The sequence below is a fragment of the Protomyctophum parallelum genome (genome assembly GCF_964188405.1).
Source record: "Protomyctophum parallelum genome assembly, chromosome: 3".
Classification (NCBI taxonomy): Eukaryota; Metazoa; Chordata; class Actinopteri; order Myctophiformes; family Myctophidae; genus Protomyctophum; species Protomyctophum parallelum.
Window position 1 is genome coordinate 48,551,505 of NC_139698.1, and position 23,312 is coordinate 48,574,816.

General features: G+C 41.6%; 3 protein-coding genes across 7 annotated transcripts in view; 1 reads left to right on the top strand and 2 right to left on the bottom strand.

Moving 5' to 3' along the window:
- Positions 1-4,298, bottom strand: part of LOC310856134 (uncharacterized protein) — a 31,707-nt gene extending 27,409 nt beyond the window's left edge. For 3 of the 5 annotated variants that reach the window (XM_083761376.1, XM_083761374.1, XM_083761373.1), the window contains exons 1-3: positions 4,029-4,298; positions 1,334-1,459; positions 1,151-1,231 (exon numbers count right to left, since the gene is read on the bottom strand). In XM_083761376.1, the coding sequence (XP_083617502.1) occupies positions 1,151-1,231; positions 1,334-1,459; positions 4,029-4,080 (259 nt within the window). In that variant the 5' untranslated portion in view covers positions 4,081-4,298. The remainder of the gene's footprint in view (positions 1-1,150; positions 1,232-1,333; positions 1,460-4,028) is intronic. The other 2 variants (XM_083761377.1, XM_083761375.1) reach the window with 1 other exon arrangement.
- Positions 4,299-8,052: 3,754 nt separating this feature from the next.
- LOC310856722 (CAAX prenyl protease 2-like) lies at positions 8,053-9,012 on the top strand (the record flags this gene model as incomplete). The annotated part of the gene is made up of 1 exon (XM_083762194.1): positions 8,053-9,012. The coding sequence occupies one exon, from the start codon at positions 8,053-8,055 to the stop codon at positions 9,010-9,012; it is 960 nt and encodes a 319-aa protein (XP_083618320.1).
- A 1,883-nt stretch (positions 9,013-10,895) lies between these two features.
- LOC310855384 (serine-threonine kinase receptor-associated protein-like) lies at positions 10,896-11,840 on the bottom strand (the record flags this gene model as incomplete). Its single annotated transcript, XM_083760361.1, has 1 exon — positions 10,896-11,840. The coding sequence occupies one exon, from the start codon at positions 11,838-11,840 to the stop codon at positions 10,896-10,898; it is 945 nt and encodes a 314-aa protein (XP_083616487.1).
- Between the last annotated feature and the right edge of the window lie 11,472 nt (positions 11,841-23,312).

The window sequence follows — 23,312 nt, forward strand, 5'->3', positions numbered from 1 at the left end:
AATGGCACAATAACCTCTCAAGACAGAAATCAGTTAAAATGCAATTTGTAATACAAGGAATCAGACATACATGTTGATTACAGGTTTTCAAACATGCAATGAATCAACAGTGTTATGTTCTGGTGTATTCAACCCTGCATCAAATTGGCCTCAAGTTCAAATTGTCAAATAAATCAGTGTTTTACTCTCAGCAAACGGCTTAACAGTTCTATAATGTCAATGCAGGCGGTGTGTGCAAACTGTGTGTCGTCATGGAAAAGTAGGTGACAGTAGTGGAGTAGTGTAGAGTGTGCATGTGTGCGTATGGAGGCTGGGGAGGAGACTACAGGAGGTAGAGGTACCCAGCATGTGGGGAGGAGACTACAGGAGGTAGAGGTACCCAGCCTGTGTCATGTGTGCGTATGGATGGGTGGGGGAGGCTGGGGAGGAGACTACAGGAGGTAGAGGTACCCAGCCCGTGTCAAAAGCCTGCAGGGGGAGGCCACGCCAGTTGCTACACCAGTGACTGCAGAATGACTCCATGCAAATGTGTCAATATGAGAGGCAAAGGGAATGTTAAATATACAAGTTAATACAGATATTACTGGACACTATGAAGACTGTACAAAATGGGGTTAATTCAAAATGCATTGCAGAAATATATGCATTTAAAAGAAAGGGGACCAAAGTCGTCTTCACACTGCAGACCCGTTAAAATGTAGTAGCTGTCCCGGGGTAGAATTAATGATGATCAATTTCCACAGACGTTCTTTGTCCACTTTTCCCCATGTGAACATCTTTACACTGCAGAGAAGCATCCGTGGGGGGGTGGGGGTGGTGGTGCAATTGACTATCTTGTGTGACGGGGTCAAGTTCAATTTACAGAACTACAAGCTATGTGTCCCCAGTCGTACTGTATAATGGGAATGTTTTTCTATGGCATTAAAAGGCCTTATTGTTGTAGTCCCAAATTATTAAAGTTTTTTTTTTTAAACCATTACGTTTTGTCATCTGATTTTATTATTGTGTGAATAAATATATAAGACTCACTGTCCCGTCAACTTGCCTTTCTAGTATATGGGTGTAAATGACTAAAATCATATAGGGTAAAATTGTAAAACTGTATATATATTTCATCTTTGCAGATTTAGCAGTAGGCCTATAACTTTACCCATATTTGCAATTACTTCTCTCAGTAAAGAGGGAAGTGAGAGAGGCTCCTTGGCTGAAAGAGTGTGAGCCAGCCGACTGCCTGCGGGACAGATTATAACGATTATACGATTACAGCGCATTGGTGATTGAACATATTCCGTAATTGTTCATAACATATTAAGTAAACATTAGCATGGCTCACCTGGTAAGAGTGCATGCCACATGTTTGGGACTGTGTTCCTTCCCACAGCTGGCCCGGGTTCAGGCATGGCCCGTGGCTGCATCCCCAGATTCCCCACTCCTGGCTTTCCCGTCTCTCTTGCGGTCACTGTCGGGGATGAAGCAAAAATGCAAGGGGAAGATTTTTATAAAATAGCATGAGCAGGCCTATGTGTTAGACTTATTTTATAGACAAAGTATATTCCACTGGATTGTCGGTCAGGTGCCCTGCAATCATTATGTCAACTTTCTTCTCATCACGTTTCCACCCAAGTTGTTATTATGCACTGGCACTGCCGGGGACACCGAAGCCTATTGGTGACCTTATTAGAAAGCTAGCTTCAAGTCGACCTTGAATCTCTCCTCAGGGATCAGTGGCTGCAGAAGCTAGAGCAGCTGCCTGGGAACTGGAACCGCTTTCAATGCCAGGATGAAAGTGTGGCTAAAAGCAGTCCACCGAATTCAAGTAGCTCCTGTTTTGACTTTTCTTCATACCACACCCAATTCCCAACTGTGCCTCTCATTTAATTATCGTATTTGAGTCACTGATTTAAGTCACTGATTTAAGCATTAAGCTTGTAGAAATTAATTGACAGTCAGTTGACAGTAAAACCGGACAGGCCATTAAAATGTTATTGTATTTTTGAAAAATGACTAATCCAGAAATGACTAGTGAAAAAGAAATCACACACATGTGAAGTGAGGGGCGCTAAATTATATTAAAGTCTAACTCATGTTGATAGAATTGTGATGTGAAACAAACAGTGCCAACACAAACGTAAACGCCATTAACAATAAAGAGACAATATGATGTAATGAGGCACATTATGATGTAAATTTATTTTATTACATTATATTTATTTAATACATTCATTGTCAATGGTGTTGACTCTGTATAGTTTGTATTGTAACGTTATGTTGTATTGTTGTTTACATAAAAGAAACGTTAAATGATCTAATTTCCTTCTATGCCAGCAGTTATCAGACACTGTGGTGTTTACCCTCAAGATACACACTGCCCTCTCAATGAAATTTTGTTTTGGTTGGACAAAAACATCCCTGTCTACCAAAACAAACAGTGAAATCACCAAAATAAAGAAGAAAACTGCCCTCTGCTGGTATAGATGGAAATGATTGGTTAAAAGAAAAAACATTGTTTTGTTATGTACACAGGGCAAAGTTGCATACTATGCCTTTAACAAACAAGCTGCAAACATTATAGCAATCATGTATAAAAATGTTAAGAAATGTAAAGCAATAAAATATAAGAATGACAAGACAAGTAGTATTTTAGATTTTAGTATTCTCCATTACCTAATGTCAGTTAGTAACCTAATGCATATGAGAAAGAAAAACAATAATTGGGCGAGTGAAATCATCCTTTGGGGAGCACATGGGGAACACAAAACATGTATATGTGCTCCCAAAAGGAAGTTTGTATTTGTTCCATTTGTCCAGCAATCATTTCTGGCCAGTCGCAGGCAGAGAATGTTGTCTGTGTGAAGCTTGTGGAAAAGTGCAGATATTTTACTAAAGACGTTTTCCACCAGAACTTTCAAATGGACATGAAACTAGAGGACAATATCTGACTCCAAGTCAGCATTAAAAGTTGTGGCATTGCGAGACTCGCAGTGCCACAACTTTTAATGCTGCCACGATCAGTCTGCTACGTGTGTGTGTGTGTGTGTGTGTGTGTGTGTGTGTGTGTAGAGCGCAGCACACTCATCACACAAATACAATGCAGGCATGCCTTTACATGTTATGTAAACAGCATACCGGTGTGTTAACTGTTATTGTGTGTTGCTTTCACTGGCATCTTATCAGGTAATAGTCAAAGATAACACCATATAAATGAACACGTGTGACGTCATAATAGACACTTTGTGTGTACCATGTCCTGCTTATTATAAGCGACTTTGGGCTTACTATTCTGTAGTTGCTTGGGCTAGTTTGAAGTAGTTTCCTAATGTTTTTAAAACCGGTGATTCTCACATTTCCATGATGTCAAGGATCCCCATCATCCCCACTGACTCACATTACTATTTATCCAAGGACCCTACATCTAAATATATTGTGCCCGGGACGTACCGATTTGTGCTGTTAAAATGTTTCAAACATATCCCACGTGACGTTTGTCACCCACCCATCCCATCATTTTTTAAATAGCAAATCTACACGCTCAAGCTTGTAGATCGGCTATTTTCAAATAGTCGCTACTTTTGGGCTTGTTTTCATATACCTGGTTGCTTATTTCTCACACAATATGGCAACACTGCTAGGGCAGTAGGCTCTCAGACTCATTCCTACATCCTTCCTGCTCCTTTTTGCCGGACTCCATCTTTGTCAAACTCCATTTAGTGCATCATCCACAACGTTAGGCCGTCCCCTTAATAATAGCTCTAGCAGCATGTCATGTTCAATAGATTTTCAAGTCAACCCAGTCTTATAAAAGGTGGATATAGTAAAACCAGAGACAACAACATAAAGGCTTGTTATAACCTACTCGCGCGGGCGTCGTTTGCCCCAAAAAGAACAGCTCTGCAAGCTAAAACGCGGAGTTAGCTTGTAGATCGGTTCTTTTGGGCGAGCGACACCGCTGTACTACTGATTATAAAGTAGACATAATATAGAGCCGTTATTTTTTTTATGGCAGCGTACATGCAATTATATAAACATACCCATGGCCATTCTCTGTAATTCGCTCACTGGTTGGAACATGGCGGCCTGCATTTTTGCTGCCAATTCTTTTCTTCAGACCAGACGCTGTTAAAGACAACGTTGGGGCGGCGTTTTGTTCCTCCACAATTCCAAACGATATCGCTAGGTTTTAACGAACGGGCTCTCCGTTTGTTATATAAATTATTTTGCCGTTAACTAGTCCTAGTGTCTATGATCCCAATCCCAGTACGGGTTATATCTCCGTGTGATTGTCGCTCTCTCACGACCGACCGGCGACCGCCCATTAAAGGCAAAAGCTAAACAAAAACCGTACAACACTTCCGGTCGTACTCGTAACTTTCAAAATAAAAGTTTTAAAAGTACTTTTTTTGATCGATTGATTGATTGATTGGTTTGGTTGATTGATTGATTGATTGATTGATTGATTGATTGATTGATTGATTGATTGATTGATTGATTGACTGACTGAATAAATTATAAACAGTTTGCATGGACAAGCACAGGGAAGTACAGTACAATAAAAGTTATGCTAAGAGGATAAATCCAAGAATGCCTTGTTTGAAATCTACTCATGTCATGACACTAGGCTAAACAAACACATTTAGCATTATAAGTGTATCCAAAGATCTAGCCTACTGTTCAAAATATCAAGCAAACAAAAAATCACTGACATATTATGATAAAATCTACTTAAAATATTTAAAAGATAGTCTATCTTCTATCTATCTGGCTGGGGTGTTAATTATTACATGGAATTAACTGAAAACTGTAGGGCCCATAGATTATTTTACGTTTACATAATTACAATAACAATCATATTTCTTGTAGGCCATTTTACCAGAGCTCACATTAACCTTCATACCACAAGAGGGAGCACTTCATCATGCAACGTATCCCAACCTAGATTTAATCCAACACTACAGTGCATTGGACATGATGGGACGACATAAAGGCCTCTTGTCAATTTATGTTAAGCATCACATAAGCAATACAATGCAATATAGGCATCATTATATTATAATTATATACTAGATATCATTATTTGGACACAACATTATGTAGCTTACACACCTGCATGGTCAGGGTACACTTCAACAGTAGGCTAATTGTCAACCAGTGTGCTACCCGACACCATGGTTTAAATTCAATGGAATTGACACCTCTATCCTGCAGCTTGTTATATTGTAGCTATGTAGCTATGTAGCTATGTTATACCATAGTCTTTTCCCTTTTTTGCTTCCTATATGATGAATTCCTGTTCTGTTCTTTAGCTACATAGAAATGTCTATTTGTATGTCTCTAAATGTTTGTATGTCTCTAAATGTTTTGATGAATTGAACAATGTGGACCCTGTTGTAAACAAGTGTAATGCTTAATTGGGTCGTCCACTCACAGTTAACAGTCTTTGTATTGAGTTTGTGCTTAAAATGTACTGTAAATTCTACAAACTGTTAATAAATATTTAAATCAATCAATCAAGTCAGATTGATTAAAATAAAGTTTAATTCGTTACAATTTGGTGTTTTTGCTCTTGTACAATTTTTGCTGTTAAGCCAATTAATTCCTCCCCACACACGTGTGTTATCACTGCTGTCTTTTTGTAATCTTTATCCCCTCAAAGTTTTAACCCATTATACCGTACTGTATTTCTGCATATTGCTTGTTTGACCCTCTGTATTATTACCTATTTATGGTGTGTATTGGTTTTTATTTATTCTCTGTGGAGCACTTTGTAACTTTGTTTCGAATTGGTGCTATATAAATAAAGCTTTATTATTATTATTATTATTTTATTTATATTATTTCCCCCCTACCCATAGCTGAAGGCTTATCTCCTTTTTCTGTAGGCCTATATGTCCTGTGTCTCTTTACTGATGTAGCGCACCGACAACTACATTTCTCCCACGGGTAGGGATCTTAGAGTGTATATGAATAGAGGTGGCATTCGAGTTCTCCTTCCATCCACTTGCATTAAGTTGCTCAAAAGCGCATGAGGCGATTTCACTCCTTCCGGGTAGGAACAGTGCATTCTGGGATGGATTGCAATAGTGATTGGGCCCAAGGTAGGGATCAATAAAGGTCTAGTTGGTGTGGTCTAGCTTCCGTCCCAGGCTTACTAATCTGCGAAGAGAAAAGCCTGGTCACAACCTAAGGCAGAGACGGTATCGGCGGAAGTGTCGGCCGGAACATCCGTCAGATGCATTTCCCCCGGATACGATATTCTTTCGACCAACCACAACACTTGTTTCATACACGGAGAATGTAAACTGATTTTCTTGAGCGGTACTACCGCAGAAATCCTGCAACTTCTGCCCAAAACAAATGATACCGTCTACAGTGTGGTGGCGGTCATAGATGAGTGGTTAGTGAGCCCGCCTGGTTGTTCCAGGTACCATTCCAGGCCAAGGTAGGCCACTGACTGAGGCCAGCAAAGTGTCCCTGAGCAAAACTCTTAACCCCTAATTGCTCCCTGAGCAGCAAGCAGCTCCGTAGAATGGCTCACTGCTCCTAGTTGTTATAGGATGAATTTCAAGTAGGCTTATGTGCATACACACAGTGAAGTGGGGACTATTCTATTCTATTTTGTTATCAAAAATCAGTTCCAGATTGTAAGAGAAATGTTGTCAGGTGGAAATGGGGCTAGAAAGAAAATCCCCCCCACCACGCACGCAAGTGCGCGACACACACACACACACACACACACACACACACACACACACACACACACACACACACACACACACAAACACACACACACACACACACACACACACACACACACACACATCCATCCAAAGGCTCAATAACATGTAGCAGGAAAATAATACATTTATTTTTACCAAATGGGTTCCCAGATTGCTGTTCAATTTGAGAGTTTGCCATTTTGGCATCAGGTGTTTAAACAGTACAATGACATTATATTGTCAATTGTTCAAAAAGGTCCTTTTTAAGGCAGAGGGATATTTGATTTCATTCCGGTAGTGTGAGAATGGTGTCACAGTATTCTTTATCCTGCTATGTTGAGAGCCCTTCACCATTCCAGTGCCAACAATACAGGGCCAGCTCCACTAGGACATTGCAGTCAGGGGTGCCTGCCAAGCAAAGCTGACAGCCGAGCGTTCCCTATACCCACGTTTCAGCCAATCAGAAGCCACGGCCTTCAGCTCTCATGCTATGGCAACAATTACCGCCATATCGAGGCCAGGGCCCAATTAGAGCTCAGGGCCAGGGGGCCCTATATAGTCAGTCAGAGCCTTTGCGTGAATTGACGCTGTTATTAACTTAGCATTTGTTTTAAAAAACACTGTGTAGATCCCTTGCCCCTCCACAGGACCTTTGAGGGGCATGGAAAAAGCATGTGCAAAACAGCATTCAATGACAAATAATTCACTTTGATATACACAGATCAGTGAATAATTCCATGTTTTGGTGGATGCGTGGGTACTGGGTAGAGATGCTGCCGGAGAAACAGAAGTACCCCGGTTCGTGTCCTGGCCCGTCCCAGCCTACGTGTTGATTGTCCCTCACACTTAACTCATAATTGCTCCCCAAAGTGCTGACCACGTTTAGCCCTGACCACGGTATACATACTATACATATTCTCATCGTAATAGAATTAAAAAGGTGCATGCCCTCTGTGCATCGCACCTCTGCCAGGAAGCGTTGCCTGTCTATGACACCAATCATCTATGAAGTCAGTACTATGATGTCAAAGTTTCATTCTATTCCGTCATCCATCGACTTCCAGTATAAAGTTCAGAAGAAAAAATATATATAATAATAATAATTAGCAAAATCTGGATTTACTTACTTGTGCGTGCACAAGAATGCAATATTATCCGCACACCAAAAAACTCACAGGCCAAAAACATAATCTCCCACCTTACTACCATTTGACGTCAGAAAACAGTGAAGAGCAAACAGCACGATAGCTAGCCTCTATTAAATTAAATAGGTGAAGGAGGTGTCCTGGTGTCCAGTCATTTGTTTTGCTTCGTATGCACTCACTCACGTCTCCTCACCATGGAGAATGATGATGTAAACCTACTCCTGACAGAGGAGACTACCGGCCATTTTCTGCTGGTGCCCCCAGATGGCTTATGTTGGATATCGGTTGTGTCCTGCCTCCTGCTCGCCTTCTCTTTCGTAGGGAGCTTATACGTGTGGAAGAGTAACCTGCCGAGCGATCACCCAACAGTGATAAAGAGGCGCTTTACAAGTGTCCTAATCGTATCAACCCTGTCACCCATCTTGGTTTGGGCATGGAGAGAAGTCACAGGTTTACGGCCCGGCCCCTCGTTGTGGGCACTGATGGGGATCCGTTGCGAGGGCCTCGTCCCTGCAGCCGTGCTTCCCCTGCTGCTCACCACGCTGGCGTTTCTGGGCCCTGTCATCCAGCTGGCCACGGTCTGTCCCTGGAACTTCAAGGATGGCATACAGGTGGCCTTTGACCCGTGGTCCTGGATGCAGTGTTTCAGAGACATGCTCTGGCTCAGGAACCAGGTGGTGGCTCCGCTGACAGAGGAGCTGGTGTTCAGGGCGTGCATGCTGCCCATGCTTGTGCCCTGCGGCAGCCCCTCCACCGCCATATTCACCTGCTCGCTCTTCTTCGGAGTGGCCCACCTTCACCATGTCTTTGAGCTCCTGCGCTTCAGACAGGGGACTGTGTGGGGAATCATTCTCCCGGTGGTATTGCAGTTCTCCTACACAGCAGTCTTTGGAGCGTACACAGCCTTCATCTTCATCAGAACGGGTCACCTGCTGGGTCCCGTGCTGTGTCACTCATTCTGCAACTACATGGGCGTCCCTGATATCAACTCAGCCCTGGAGAACCCGTACTGCCTCACCGTTCTCTCCTGCTACCTGCTGGGTGTTCTCCTCTTCTTCCTTTTCCTCTTCCCACTCACCGACCCCACATACTACGGCCTGCCCAGCCCCGTCTGCACCCTGTCATCCTCCCACTCGTCCCTCTGTGTCACCTGAAGACCCTCTGGGCCATGTTAGATGTTGCTATACGCAATGCTGTCCCAGGCATTTCAAAAACGTAATGAAAAACGTAAAGATGGCCGCCGTGTGAGTATATTGAGGGGCGCTAGCCCCTCCTATGCCAGCTTTGAGTGTGTGTTTGTGTAAACAAACATTGAAGACAAAAGTGTGTAAACACAAAATATTGAAGACAAAAGTGGGGACTGTAATGGAAATTCTAGAATGCCAAATACATTGCTAAATATATGCATTATTCTGTATTTCTCTGCCTTCCATTAAGTCTCTTTGCTCACCAATGTGTTCAGTCTAATTCAACTGTAGCTGTCAGTCTCAAACAGCTGACTTGACTCCTCCCCGCTGTCAGTAAAGGTACCGGTATACTTATTTGTGTGTCGCCCTTATGTTTAGCCATAACATTACTGGACATTCAGTATAACATCTCTGTTAAGACAAGACTGCAAGGACTGTCTGAGAATGGGGTTGGGGATAGGAAGATTATTTAATTTACAACAGGACGCAAATTGTGATTGCCTGGAATGAGATGATGCATGATGATGTATGATGACAAGAGCGCCCCTCACTTCACACGGGTGTGATTTTTAAAATAAAATACATTTTGCATCGTGGCTACAAGTGTGCTGCCTTTTTCTTTATCTTCTGTATAGAGAAACAGTCTAGTGCCTTGAGCTGCAAAAAGAGGAATAGTGTTGTGCCTCGTTGTTGACTAAGGAAGCTCCAAGCTTCTAAGAATGTATGTAAACATCTAGTGTAACAGCTAATGTAAACATACGAGTGTGCTCAGGCTATGCTGGAGCTACTTCTATTGAGAATGGGGACAACCAACAGTAGGCAGAAATGCATTGGACTCAGGCAACAGCCTAGCTTTAATTATCTTAAATCCCTTTATTTTAGATTGTTTAGTAGTACTCGAACAAACAAAAAGATAGCGCACACCAGTAGTGGGGAGGTGCTGGCCGCAGGAGATAAAACTTTGACTAAGAAAGGAAAGAGGCCACACAGCTCGTAGTCACGATGACATACATTTTTATGGCATCGCTGCCTCTTTCCTTTCTTTGTCAAAGTTGTAGTAATAGTACAACATAAACATTAAAGAGACTAGTTGTTACTGTACAATACTTTCAAACAGTTGTCATGTTGCACACATGCTTAAAATAGCTCTTATTTGCGCCGCCCTCGTTGAAAACAATGTATTTCCAACTCCAGCTTGTCTCAGTTCAAGCGCTCGGTTTCCGCCCCCTCAATATAGAAGTAGAAGTAACTCTTCTATTAGATGGCTCTGCTCCCCAGGTGTCTTATAATTAGGGTTGTCCTGATCTGATCACATGATCGGAAATCGGGGATGATCACGTCATTTTCAAATGATCAGATTCATCGGAACCAGATCAGTAGCAAAGAAACGAGATCTGGACATCCCTATCAATATTATATGATATCATGGGACTGGATATGGTCTGTGATTTTGGATATTGTATTGTGATATGGCATAAGTAGTCTATAAAAATTGGTATTGACAGATACTCAAAATCAAATGATCGGAATCGGATCGGGACATCCCTAGTTAACTTGCGGCGTTTCAGTGTGTGTGTGTGTGTGTGTGTGTGTGTGTGTGTGTGTGTGTGTGTGTGTGTGTGTGTGTCACACACACACACACACACACACACACACACACACACACACACACACACACACACACACTCCCTCATTCATCCATCTGTGTGTGTGGCCAGATTAATTTTCACTTGTGAAGTTCGGTTCTTTCCTCATCTCTCATGTTTTCCCCACTTGTGATGTTTTTTCTTTCTCTATCTCTTTCATCAGACCTTGATGCCAAAAGTGGAATTGTACACTGGATCAGAGCTCTATGATGCTAGCTCATCAGGGCGTACACACTTCCACAAGCCATAGGTTTTCCCCACTTCCGTCTGCCACAGACGCAGTGTCCCATCCTCAGAGCCACTAGCATACAGCTCACCGTCTGGGCTGAAGCGCACACAGTGGACCGGCCCAAAGTGACCCTTGTAGGACTCCAACTCCTCCAATGTGCTGTAGTCATATTTGTAGAGCTTAAAGTCATCTCCACCAGCCACAAGGAAGTCCTTCTTTGGGTGAAGGGAAGCTGAGTTGATGGAGGTTGGTGCCTCAACAGTCTTTATCAGGTCCAGGCTGAGGGCATTGTAAAAAGCGATAGTCTTTCCGTAGGTGATAACCAGAATCTCTCCATCAGCCACAACCTCCATGCTGCTCACCGACGTGTCGAAGGACAGCGTCTTCACAGCATCAGCGGAATTCCTGTCCCACAGACATATGGTTTTGTCTTCTGCAGCTGAGAGGATCTGCTTGTCACCATTGCACCACAGGGCCTTCTTTATAGCTTTAGTGTGGCCAGGGAACTCCTGTGGTTTGGCTTCAGGCTTGCCGAGATCATAGATGCGCAGTACCTTGTCATTTCCTCCTGTGAGCAGACAGTTGCTGTCCTGTGTAAAGCTGACAGACTTTACAATGTGCTTGTGTTCCAATGTAAGCACCTCATCTCCAGTCATTGCATCCCACACCTTCGCTGTGAAATCGGCTGCAGCGGTGGCTGCTTTGGTGGCATCTGTGTTCAAAGTGGCTCCCCAGACAGCACCTTTGTGACCAAGGAATGTTCCTATCCAGTCCCCCGTGTCTCCCTGACGCAACATGGGCTTACCATCTTTGCATGCACTGATGAGAAAATACCCACAGGGAGTTATTCCACTGAAGGCTAAATCCACTACAGGTCGGGTGGGACCTGAGCAGGTGAGTGGTGTTTGTCTCATAGCCATGACTCTTCCAGTCAAACGAGGTTGTTAAATTGGGTAAATACAGTAATTTAATGGAAGGTAGAGAATAAGAACGCTACAGCTGGAAGCTCAGGTGAAGATCAGCAACTAATGATCTTGATTTATTTTTAATGAGCGTCGAGTCAAATAAATGATCACTGCCACTACACTCTGTGAAAGACAGAAACTTCTCTGACGTCACACACAACATAAACAGTTGTCATGCCTGCCTAACAATGACAATTTGCGCTGCAGGCATTCTAATCTGCACACATTATTGTAGCATTGTAATGCTGTTTGTACTGCTTTCCAGCCCAAACAGGTATAACGCCAAGGGAAAGCTAATTGTATGTAACTGATGACCTATTGAAACACGCAATCAGCATAAAAATGTGTAAGTTGGAATGCAACGTGTTGGGTTTCCAACTTGGGCTGTCATGAATGGAAGTAGGAACATGGCTCCATGCAGTCCATGCACTATAATTGACACAGTTTTGGGGTGTTCTCACACTTAAATGTATTTTGAAATGTGAGCTGGCACATCTCTCTCTCTCTCTCTGACATCTGACAACCTTCAAGACAGTATTAACCGTGTGCGTGTGTGTGTGTGTGTGTGTGTGTGTGTGTGTGTGTGTGTGTGTGTGTGTGTGTGTGTGCGTGCTTGCGTGCATACATGCGTTACCATTGATAGAAATTGGGTTAAGACAATAATGGCAGAGTACTACTACTACTAAAGCCTGTTACAGATTTGTATGTGTCTCTCAGTTTATCTTTCATATTTTGTCTCCTTACTTTCTCAAGTGTGGCCAAAAGCTGGTATTCACTGGCTCAGTGATGTAATGTTTGTCTAAAACTCAACAGGTGGCTGGGCCAAACAGGGCTAACTACGACCGCGTCAAAGACCACGTTGAGGAATTCTGGTATCATCCAGTAGTATATCAGATTATTAGTGGAGTCTTAAAGGCAGAGTCTTCTCTTGAGAAAAAATAGAGTCTGCAACACTGGTATGAAAAACTCAGCTCCACTGGTTTATTTGATTCAACGTTTCGATCCCTTAGGATCTTCTTCAGGAATGGATTTTCTCTTGTACTGCCTTTTGTCTAGCACCTGGGCTAGAGTGGAGGTGCATGCTCTATTTCCTTTGTTAGAGTCTTCTCTTGACCCATTTATCTGTCAGTCTATCATTCAGCACTTGTGTGAAAGCTGGTGAAAGCTACAGCACTCAATTGTATAGTTTTTTGTTTTGGTCTTCCCTCTCTGAAAGGAGATCTAGGCACTGGCACCAGTTTAAGGCTATTGATGGGAAGCTAGCACCACTTGCTGCTAGCCTGGGGGGAAAAAAGCACTGACCACACCCGCTCAAGTGACTGGCTTACACTATTTCACCTGTACAGTCTGAACTGGGAAAATCTGCTTTCTGCTTCGATGCCCCTATTTCATGGAACACTCTACATACAACAAACGCAAAGAATTTATACCCCAATATCCTATGGACAACAAACTGCTGTTAAACCTCCCTACCTCAATATGTAACTTATTCAGTTATTTGTTAGCCATGATGAAGACTGTAGGTCGAAACATGTCGGTTGAATAAGGTTTTCCTCCTTTTTAACCTTTAAGTGTGCTCGGATCTCCTCCTTGTTCTATTCATGTATACTTCAATTTCATGTGTTTTATTTCACTGTTTCTGTGTTTTATATGCCTTAATTGTAGATATGTTTTTTGTTTTATTTCTGCATATGTCTTAATTGTTGATTTTGTGTGTAATCTCGGCAGCATTGAAATGAGTGCAAACCTCAATTCTCTTTCAGAGAATAAATAAAGGTTTCAATCAATTTATAAATAGAGAGGGAAGGACCAAGTTGCACTGATGCATGTCAACGTTAGCATCAGAAAGCCATGGACACACTGACCCTCATGTCACATGCATGTTATATGCCTTAATTGTAATTGTACATTGCTATTCAGACGGTATGGCCTTACAGTGAATAAATAACTTATTCCACAAGGGATATGTAGATAATTTGTTGTTCAGTTGTTCTTGTTGCATACTACTTGCCAACATGTTCTGTTTCTGTCGACAATGTTTTCTTCATACCTTTTGTGTTACCAGTTAATTGGCAGTTCATTAAAATCATGCCTCGGGAAATCCCGGAATGTCATCAAAGACTCCACCTACACTGTTGCCATGATGAGCCAGGATCCTCAAAACATTCCCCCAGGCTATAAGACAGCTAAATAAGAAAAGTCATTAACACCTTGCAGTACCTATGGTGTTGCCTTGTTATTGTATGCTGTGCTCTGGGGTCTTAACTCGTTTTAACCCTATCTTATTGTTTTTGGTGCTGTGATTACTATTATTTATGTCATGTTTTAATTTTTTGTGTTAGCCCCCAACCTAAGTTGTTTTATATGAAAATAAAGGCTCTTGGATCTTGAAAATATTAGTTCAATTTAAAGTGGAGAACGGTGTAATTTGGATTCAGTATTGTCATCATTTAGACATGGCCCTGCAATGGAAAAATGGGTGTTCTGTTGACCAGATTGTTTCTCAATCCAGCCAATCAGATGTGGAGGGCGGGCATAGCAGAAACTGTGGATGAAAACCATGCTATATATTATCATGAAAACCATGAGGTGAGGCACCTGTTATCTTGCATCACACACACACACAGACACGCTTGAGTGGAGCCATGAAGCTAATCTTCCTGTTGGGTGGGGTTCTACTACTCTCTCTGTCTGGTAAGCAACCTATACTAATATCTGGGAAGAAATATTCTACAATTTTGTAAGCTGGCCACTGCGGCCAGCATGGTCAGAAATAAATACCAAAGGTGTGTTGTCAACTATTATTCAGCACAGGTTACATTTGTGATAACTCCTCTATTAAATTGATTTGACTGGTTTCACAGAAAATTGCTGAAATTCACTTCATGAACTGAATGTATATTGTCCAGTTTGAAGTAAATTGGACTGTGACAAATCTAACAATTTTAACCAGTCTCATGATAGTTGTGTTATGTTAACCTGTACCACCAGCATTATGCAATCTTCACGTGGCTATGGCTAGTATCTTGAAAACCAAACTGGAATTGGATTTTAAGTAGGCCTATATTATATTGTTTTGTTTTTTTTTGCTAGTTTTTCAATTGATAACTCATCTCCCCTTCATGTCTATAGTCCTGTCACTGTCATATAATGGAGATGATTATGGAGATGAGTTTGGAGAGGACGAGTTTCACGTTCGCATGGGCAGAGAGGTACCAATTGTTTTACATTAATATATCTAGCTAAAATTGCTATTCTTTTTATGAACTTGTTTTTAAAGTAAGTAAGTGAGAGAGAGGTTTATTGTCTGTATCAGCCAGGGTGCAGGAGTCTAACTCTGTTTCAATGCGCTAGACCTCTGGGAGATGGAATGCTGAGGTGGAGCGCAACACCAGCTACCATCAGCTTCCAGTACTTACCGCACAACATCAAGCCGTGCTACTCATACGCTGAGTTGGCGGTGCCATGACCATGACCATGTTTTTAAGTGACACATTTTATTACAAATCAGTTATTCCCTCTATTATCATACAGTCCTATTTTGTAATTAAGTCATTTTGATCATGTTCCTCATTTGATTCGTAATAAATTAAAAGGACGAGTTCGTTTTGCTTTAGGCTTCCTGTAGCCTATTTATTTATTTGTTTGTTTGTTTATTTATAAGAAGAAGAAATGAAAATACTCACAATGTGTTGTGAGCTTGTATATTGGCTATGAGTCCCATCAATTGCATCTTTTGAGTCTCATGCTAAAACATTTGACATTTTCAGTTCAATCTGTGAGTTCATTAGCAGTTTACTTTGTACTGTATATTAAAGTTAGAAGGCCTTATGTGCCAGTGCCACAAGGCACGAAGTAGATAGGTAAGGTAGGTAATATTAAAGTTATAGTCTATAACATTTCCCTGTGTTAAAGGGATACTTCACTTTCAAATGAATGAAACGCACACACACACTTAGTTTACTTTCAAATGTATATATACTAGAATTTCGCTCATCCCAATTACGTTGAAGCGCACTATGGGAAGAAAGAAATTGCGGGAGTTGACTCCACATGTAGTAACGGATGGGTTATTAGTTATTATTATGTGTTGTTGCGCATGCACGCACACACACACACTCACTCACTCACTACTGCGTGGGAGTCCACTGGGAAGCTTAGACGCGTCACTGCGTGGCAGGCGAAATAGCCAATGCGAACTGTGTAATCGTAATACTTAGGCACAAACCAACTATTGTCGAAGAACAATGTTGATGTAACTAAGAGATTCGCTGAGTGAGCTATATTTTATATACAGAGATTTAGAAGGAATAAGCAAAATCGTGAGCTGACAATTCCTCCTTCTGTGAGGATGTTTGTCTCGGAGAGGGAGATCAGATCCCAGCAGCCAGAAGGGGGGGGGGGCTGAGAGCTAGTGTGGAGGTCCACCAGGCCAATTAGAAGACGGGGTAGAGTGGTGCCAGATTCGCAATTCGCAGTGTGTTGAATGTCATGTTTTTGTGGGCTTTTGTCATAGACCTGGCGAATTTTGCGCACATCTTGTGGGCACATCTTTTTCACACATCTTTTGCGCACATGTTTTCATTTGTATAAATATAAATATATATATATATATATAAAATTTGAAAGTAAACTATCTCTTTAACTTAGCAAAATATATTATATATATATATACATTTTTAACCATAATTTTCTTCTATAGCAGCAGTTATCCGCCACTGGAGTACCTGCAGATACAGTAGAGTACACACTGCCCTCTTGCTGTATGTTGGTGAAAACACCAACATACAGCAAGAGGGCAGTGTTTGTTTTGGTTTGACAAAAACATCCCTGTCCACCAAAAAAAAAAAAGGCCTGTGTTTTTGCAGTTAAACACCACCACAATACCCAGTTGCCGATAACTGCTGGTAAACTTTAAAGTAATGACAATCTCTTTTGGGTCTGAAAACGTTGAAAATCCCTGTTCTGAATGATATTATCATATTATAATAAGTACTAGTACAATCCTAACCCCCTCTGTCTGTCCATCCCTTCCACCCCCACAAACACACACACACACACACACACACACACACACACACACACACACACACACACACACACACCAGCCCGACTGTGACAAGTATGGAAGTGCCGGCTGTGTCAAGCATTTCGAGCCACTGTGTGGATCTAATGGAAGGACGTACACCAACGAGTGTCTTTTGTGCAAGGAGATCAGGTATGCCTGACACACTGACTGAAGGGTAAAATATTTTTGACACAATGGTGCCTACTGTACATACCTACATTTAAAGGTATTCAATAACTACTTGGGTTGCATCGCAATGCATTTTGAGCTTTTCGATCAGCTACTTTTTTAATCGTGCCCCAATTGCAGACTAGCCAATAGAATAACAACTAAACCAAAACTTTTTTTTTTCAAAAAGTGTTAAAACTTAAAACTAAACTAAAAGTTTAACTAAACTGGAAAACCTGCTTTAAAAAGACTTGTTTATGAGCTGTTTAGGATCCATCATTAGGCTGTTTCACCTACATAGAATACGTGACTTGCTCATACACACTAACTCCCATCCCATATACAATATCAAAACTGCTGATGGCATAAAGTGGGAATGGTGTTTGTTAGACTGTTAGAGCATCACAGATGCTATACAATTGGATAAATACAATATGTGTAAGATCAACTGTGGGACAAACACACAACAGACACAAATGGCAGAAAGTCAGACGAGACACATACTCCACACAACACGACAAAACAGACTGGCCCACACACAAGACATTAGAAACACACAAAGTATATTTCGTATACATTATACGTATATACACACACACACATACTGTACAAACAAACTGTTCCCAGTAAAGCTATTCTACTAGTCTAGTCTACTTATTTTACAGAGATGATCACAATTATCTTTCTCTTTGGCTTTGTTAATCTGTTTGTTTTCTCTTGCCTGTTTTGTATGTCTATGATAGGGCCGTTTATGTGACATTTATTTAAGATAGGCCTATATTATTAAAGTATGTGTTTTACTGTTACAGGGAGACCTCGGTGCCTGTGAAAATCATTGCTATGGGAATATGTTGACAATGCTGAGACTATGAGTGACACCCACAACTACAAACACACTTCTCCTCTTCTGCCTATTTGTTCTCGCCTCATTGGAGATCATTTTCAGTTGAATGTACTTTGTGACAAGTTACTAGTATACACTAGAACTCTATTGTGTAAAGGGTTCATTAGCCATTGGCCTGTTGTTACTATTATGTTCTTGCCTCTTGGCTCATTAAAGATAATACTTAATGTAATCTGCTTTGTGAATCATTTCTGTAAATTAAACACTAGAACACTACTGTGGTAGTAAAGGGTTCAGTACTACGCTCATTAGACTTTTGGCCTGTTGTTACAGTTTGCACCTTAATCAGTGTTTCCCATATATGCATTATTTGTGTGGCGGGCCACCTCTTTAGTAGGCATGCAAGCTTCCCCCCACACAATCAGCTTCTGGCTAGGGGAAACACTGCTTTTATGCTTGATTCACACTAACAGTTCAACAGGACTGCCAGTTTGACTCCTAATATGCATTATTAGGGCATGGGCCCCCGTTTGAAGTCATTTTTTCTATCTCTGAACGAAAGATAAATACCCCCACACACCGTCTTCAAATGCAATTCAAGTTTTAATGGGAATATTCCCCATGAAATATTTTTAATTGCATTTGAATGTGTGTGGAGTTTTTTTTCTTTCAGTACGCATGGGGCCCTCGTTTGGACATCTTTGTAGGTGTGCAAAATACTTGCTTCTATACGCACAGCAGGCATATTGAAAATAAATTGGGCCTCTTCCTTACTTACTTTCCAACTCTTGCCAGTCACGACTTGGAAGCACAGTGATTCTCAAACATTTTAAATTCAATACCCCAAGGAAGCGTATACCTAGACGACACTTTGAACCCCAATGCTAGCAGAGTGTTTCCAGTGAGCCAACATGTACAATATCAGCAGATTCAGCACCTGTTTGGAATAAGATATAGGCTCTGGCTGTGGCTGCTGTGCATAGATACACCGCAAATCAGAGTGTACAAATGGGGTTTCATTTGTACACAGTACTCTCAGAGTTACAAACTGGTAAGGGTCCATTTGGACCCCTGGTGGTCTCGGAGCTGACTTTGAGAAGCAGTGATCTACTGTAGGTATTTTGGTAAGCTACAACCATACCATATAGTGGCATTAAAGGGAAACTTCACCCTTTTTGCTAAAAATATATGTTAATGACGTTTTGAATATCTACAACACTTTCCTGGGGGTCTTTATGTGTGTAATATGTGGCGTTAAATATTTTAGATTTTAGCAGTGGGCCCCAGTGTCTCTGATGTTATGGGCTGCACTTACTTCCTGGACTACATCAAGGTTAATTAAATAAGGTTAGGAAACGAAGACCGTACGGTGGACTCCATGTTGCTCACTGGAAGGAAAGAAACATGCGCAATTGAGACCAAGGAATGCGGAAGTGTTGGCTGCATATAGCCCATTGCGCATGTTTCTTTCCTTCCAGGGAGCAACGGTCTTCGCTTCCTGTCCTCTTTTAATAGTCCTTGCTCCTTGGCCCTAACCTGACGCTGCCAGATGAGGGCGGTATTGGGTAACCATGTTCCCAACACAGCAATCATCTGGGATCTCTCAGGCAGTTGAGCTAACAAAAATCCGTTCCGTACCGGACCAATCAGCGTGAGCTAAGGGCGGGATATGTGCGAAACCGGACGTGAAGCTATATAGACACGTCAATATGATTGGTTGTGTTTGCACGCCCACACGGTGATAGACAGACGGTCCCATCCAATCATCTACCAAGTATCTTGAAAAAAAGGACAGCCCCGTCATCGAATTTGCTTCCGCGATCCCAGATCCCAATAAGCTGTGAAACAAATTTGTGTAGCAAGCTTCTTGGATCTGGCAGCGTCAGGTTACCTTGGCCCTCCCTTAGAGTATATATATTTATAGAGAAGGCACCCAGAGGAAATCTTGAGGCGAAATGGACATAGTGGCCGAATGAAGGTATTGCAGCCTGGCCCCAAACACATGAACGCGCTGTCCGTTGACTATCATTGTACACGTTCACGACGGACGACGCTCGTGCGCGTTCAACGGCAGCGCGTTCATGTGTTTGGGGCCACTCAACATTGCAATCCGTCCCAGAATGCACTCTGTTCCTACCCGGAAGGAGGAGTGAATCCGCCTCATGCGCTTTTGAGCAACTTAATGCAAGTGGATGGGAAGAGAACTCGGATGTCTTCTCTATAGATATATATACTCTATGGGCCCTCCCCTATCCACAAGGAGGAGCAGTGCACCAAAGCATTATGGGAATTGTAGTCCAGGAAGGAACTGAGCCCAGTCAGTGTCCATGACATCAGAGACACTGGGATCACTGCTAAAATCTAAAATATCTAAAACCACATATTACACACATAATCCCCAGGAAAGTGTTCTAAAACTTCTAAACGTCATTAACACATATTTCAAGCATGTCAAATTTACATAAATGTGCAATTATTAGGCCAATAATCACATAAGCAAGGGTAGTAATATATAAATGAGTCAAGCAACAAATTGTGGTGTTTCTATATTTAAATGGTTTAATTTATTGTGAATATTATATTTAATTATGTTCCATCATTTGCCATTTTTTCATTATTTAGCATACCAATTGGTCATCATACTTTTCTTTATTAATGATGCATAATAAACTGTGGAGAAAGTAGCCTACTATTTCACTTTAGGGGCGTTGGTTATTGTTTCTATTAATCCTGTGTGACGCCCCTAACTAGTCGGCTCACGAGGTTACAACTACAGTAGTACTAGGCTAGCCATAGCCTACTAGTACTGAGCCTAATAGCCACGAAGGAACTATACTTCAAGTTCTCGACAACTTTTTTCCGTAATCCGTATTTGTGATGGCAGATTTGACATCATCAGAGTCAGACTATTCCTCTGAGGATGATATTACAGATGAGGAATTAGAGAGGGTGTTCGGCGATTTTCAATTTGATGGCCGTGGTTATTTGTATGAGCCAGAGTACACGGACGAGGAGTTATTGGAGAGGGAGAGAAACGGAGAAATGCAGACACAACAAAGTGGGGGAGCTGAAGCGGCTGCTGCTACAGCTACGACGACAACAACAACAACAACAACCACCATGCGAGTGTCTGGAATATTACCCATGGTGGTGCTCCTGTGGTTGTTGTATTCCAGTGGCCACGGAGGAAGACTGCCTGTGTTGTAGCAGGTTGAGGCTACAACAGACTGTGGTTGACTGCGTTGGAAGGCCCGCGTACTGCTGTGAAAGCACTGTAGTTGCGAGGATTTCCCCCCAGTTCATCACCAAGTCGACGCAGCCTGTGCTGCCTTCAAACGTTCTTTCACGTCCCGTACACTGGTAAAGGCGACCCGGACGATACGGACCTCCGGCCCCGACCAAGTGAGTGTAGTACTAGCCATGGACACCAGCCTTATTCTCGTAGATGTATTATGCATTTACTAAAATAGACATTAAAATAGACATTCTCTCTGCGAGTCTTTGTCGCCTACCCCTGTGGTAACCGTAACTGCACGGTCACGAGTAAAGCCCGCAGTGCTCCAAACATGTATACATGCGAAATATAAGGTGCTTAGATGCTTCCCCCAAATGTTAGCTAGACCTGTTGGTTGTTTGTGCAATGTATTAATTAGTCCATATTTATTTTTCAATAATAAAGTGTTTATAATCCCGTCTGTCGGCGCATCCGGTGAAAGCCGGAATTACGCCCAACGTAAACAAGAAGTAAACGAGAAGGGGAGAGTTTGACGGGCACAGACCCTATGCCCCACATGCTATGCCACAGCACAGACGGACTAAATATTACTAAGTAAGACCTGTCCAGCTTCGGACACAAACATTGTTTTTCTACCGTTTCCTATGACTGTTTTTTAGTGTTTGTGCACATTAGGCACTGAGGCACATTAGGCCAGTGTAAACATTGCAAACATTGATGACAAAAGTGAGGACGCAAATTGTGATTGGCCGGGATGAGATGATAATAAAGCGCCCCTCAATTTACAGTGACAGCCTGGGGGGGTGGTTTTTACACGTTTTCCCCTTTTTTGTAACAGACTGTGTATCCCCAACCCCCTGTAGATATGAAAATGTCAAATTCGATCAAATACATCTACGAGAAATCTAAGGCTAGATAAAGACGATCATGGATGCATCTTATTTTTACGTTTCGTATCATAGATGTGCAAAGGAATCGATCAAATACATCTATGATAGTTACTAGTCTTGATCCTACTAAGCTAGCCTATTTGAATAATCCATAATGTTTCAAGTATCTATTGTTGACATAACAATAACATAGCATGATTTTTATTTGTCATTATTTTCAATATTTCATGAAATTCATGTTTGTTTTCAGTCATCCACCTAAACCACGTGGTGGGAAGGGAACTTCAAGGACAAGGACGTCACAGAGCGAGTCCTTCCCAGCTGCATTGACCCGCCATCACAATCTTCCACAGGGACTTGTTGGATCCAAAGAGGCAGATGGATCATTTGATATGATCCCATGATGTTACCTTTCCAACTTTATAATTTCAAGGACCTGCAGTTTGTAATTTTTAGACCACAGACTGCCATAACTTGGTGTACAAATGGACATTGGTTCCATTTGTACACAGTCTGTGTTACAGACTTGTAAGGGTCCACTTGGTTCCCTGGACCCCGCTTTGAGAGAATACTGGACACGGTTCTATGGTTGCTACTTGCTAATGACATACTGAATGTCTAATTCAATATATTTTTACTATGTGATCTTTGAGGAATATTTTATATTATAACACAATGATACCTTCCTATCATAAATGTTCATACTAGTAAACAAGAAAATCATTCATTTTACCATGTGATTCACATGGGTATTAGGCATGATGACTAATCCGAATACCCTTATTTCACCTTGTATACTCACATTGGCACATGCATGGGTTCTTGATTTCCATTTTTACAATGACAAAATAATTGTGGTGAACGCAATAACAATAGCAGTACAACTCTGTTTCAGTTCAATGTTTTGGGGAATTATTTTTTTGGAATATAAAAAAAAAAAAGCTTTATTTGTACAAAACAATCATTCAATCTCACATGGATAATGGCTATTTGAATGCTGTGCCCCAAATGTTTAGTTAGTTACACTGTTGCAGGATCAGGCCTTGGAATCAGAGCAACATTCCGAAGCAGCCTGTTTTCTTGTGTACAATGGCACAAAGGAGTGATTGAACAAAACAAAAGATACAAGTGTGTAAAACTAACTACGCCTATACGTTTTATAACTTCATAGTTCAAGAAAGTTGTCATGAAAATAACCTTCCTGAAATATTTACAGTTCAAG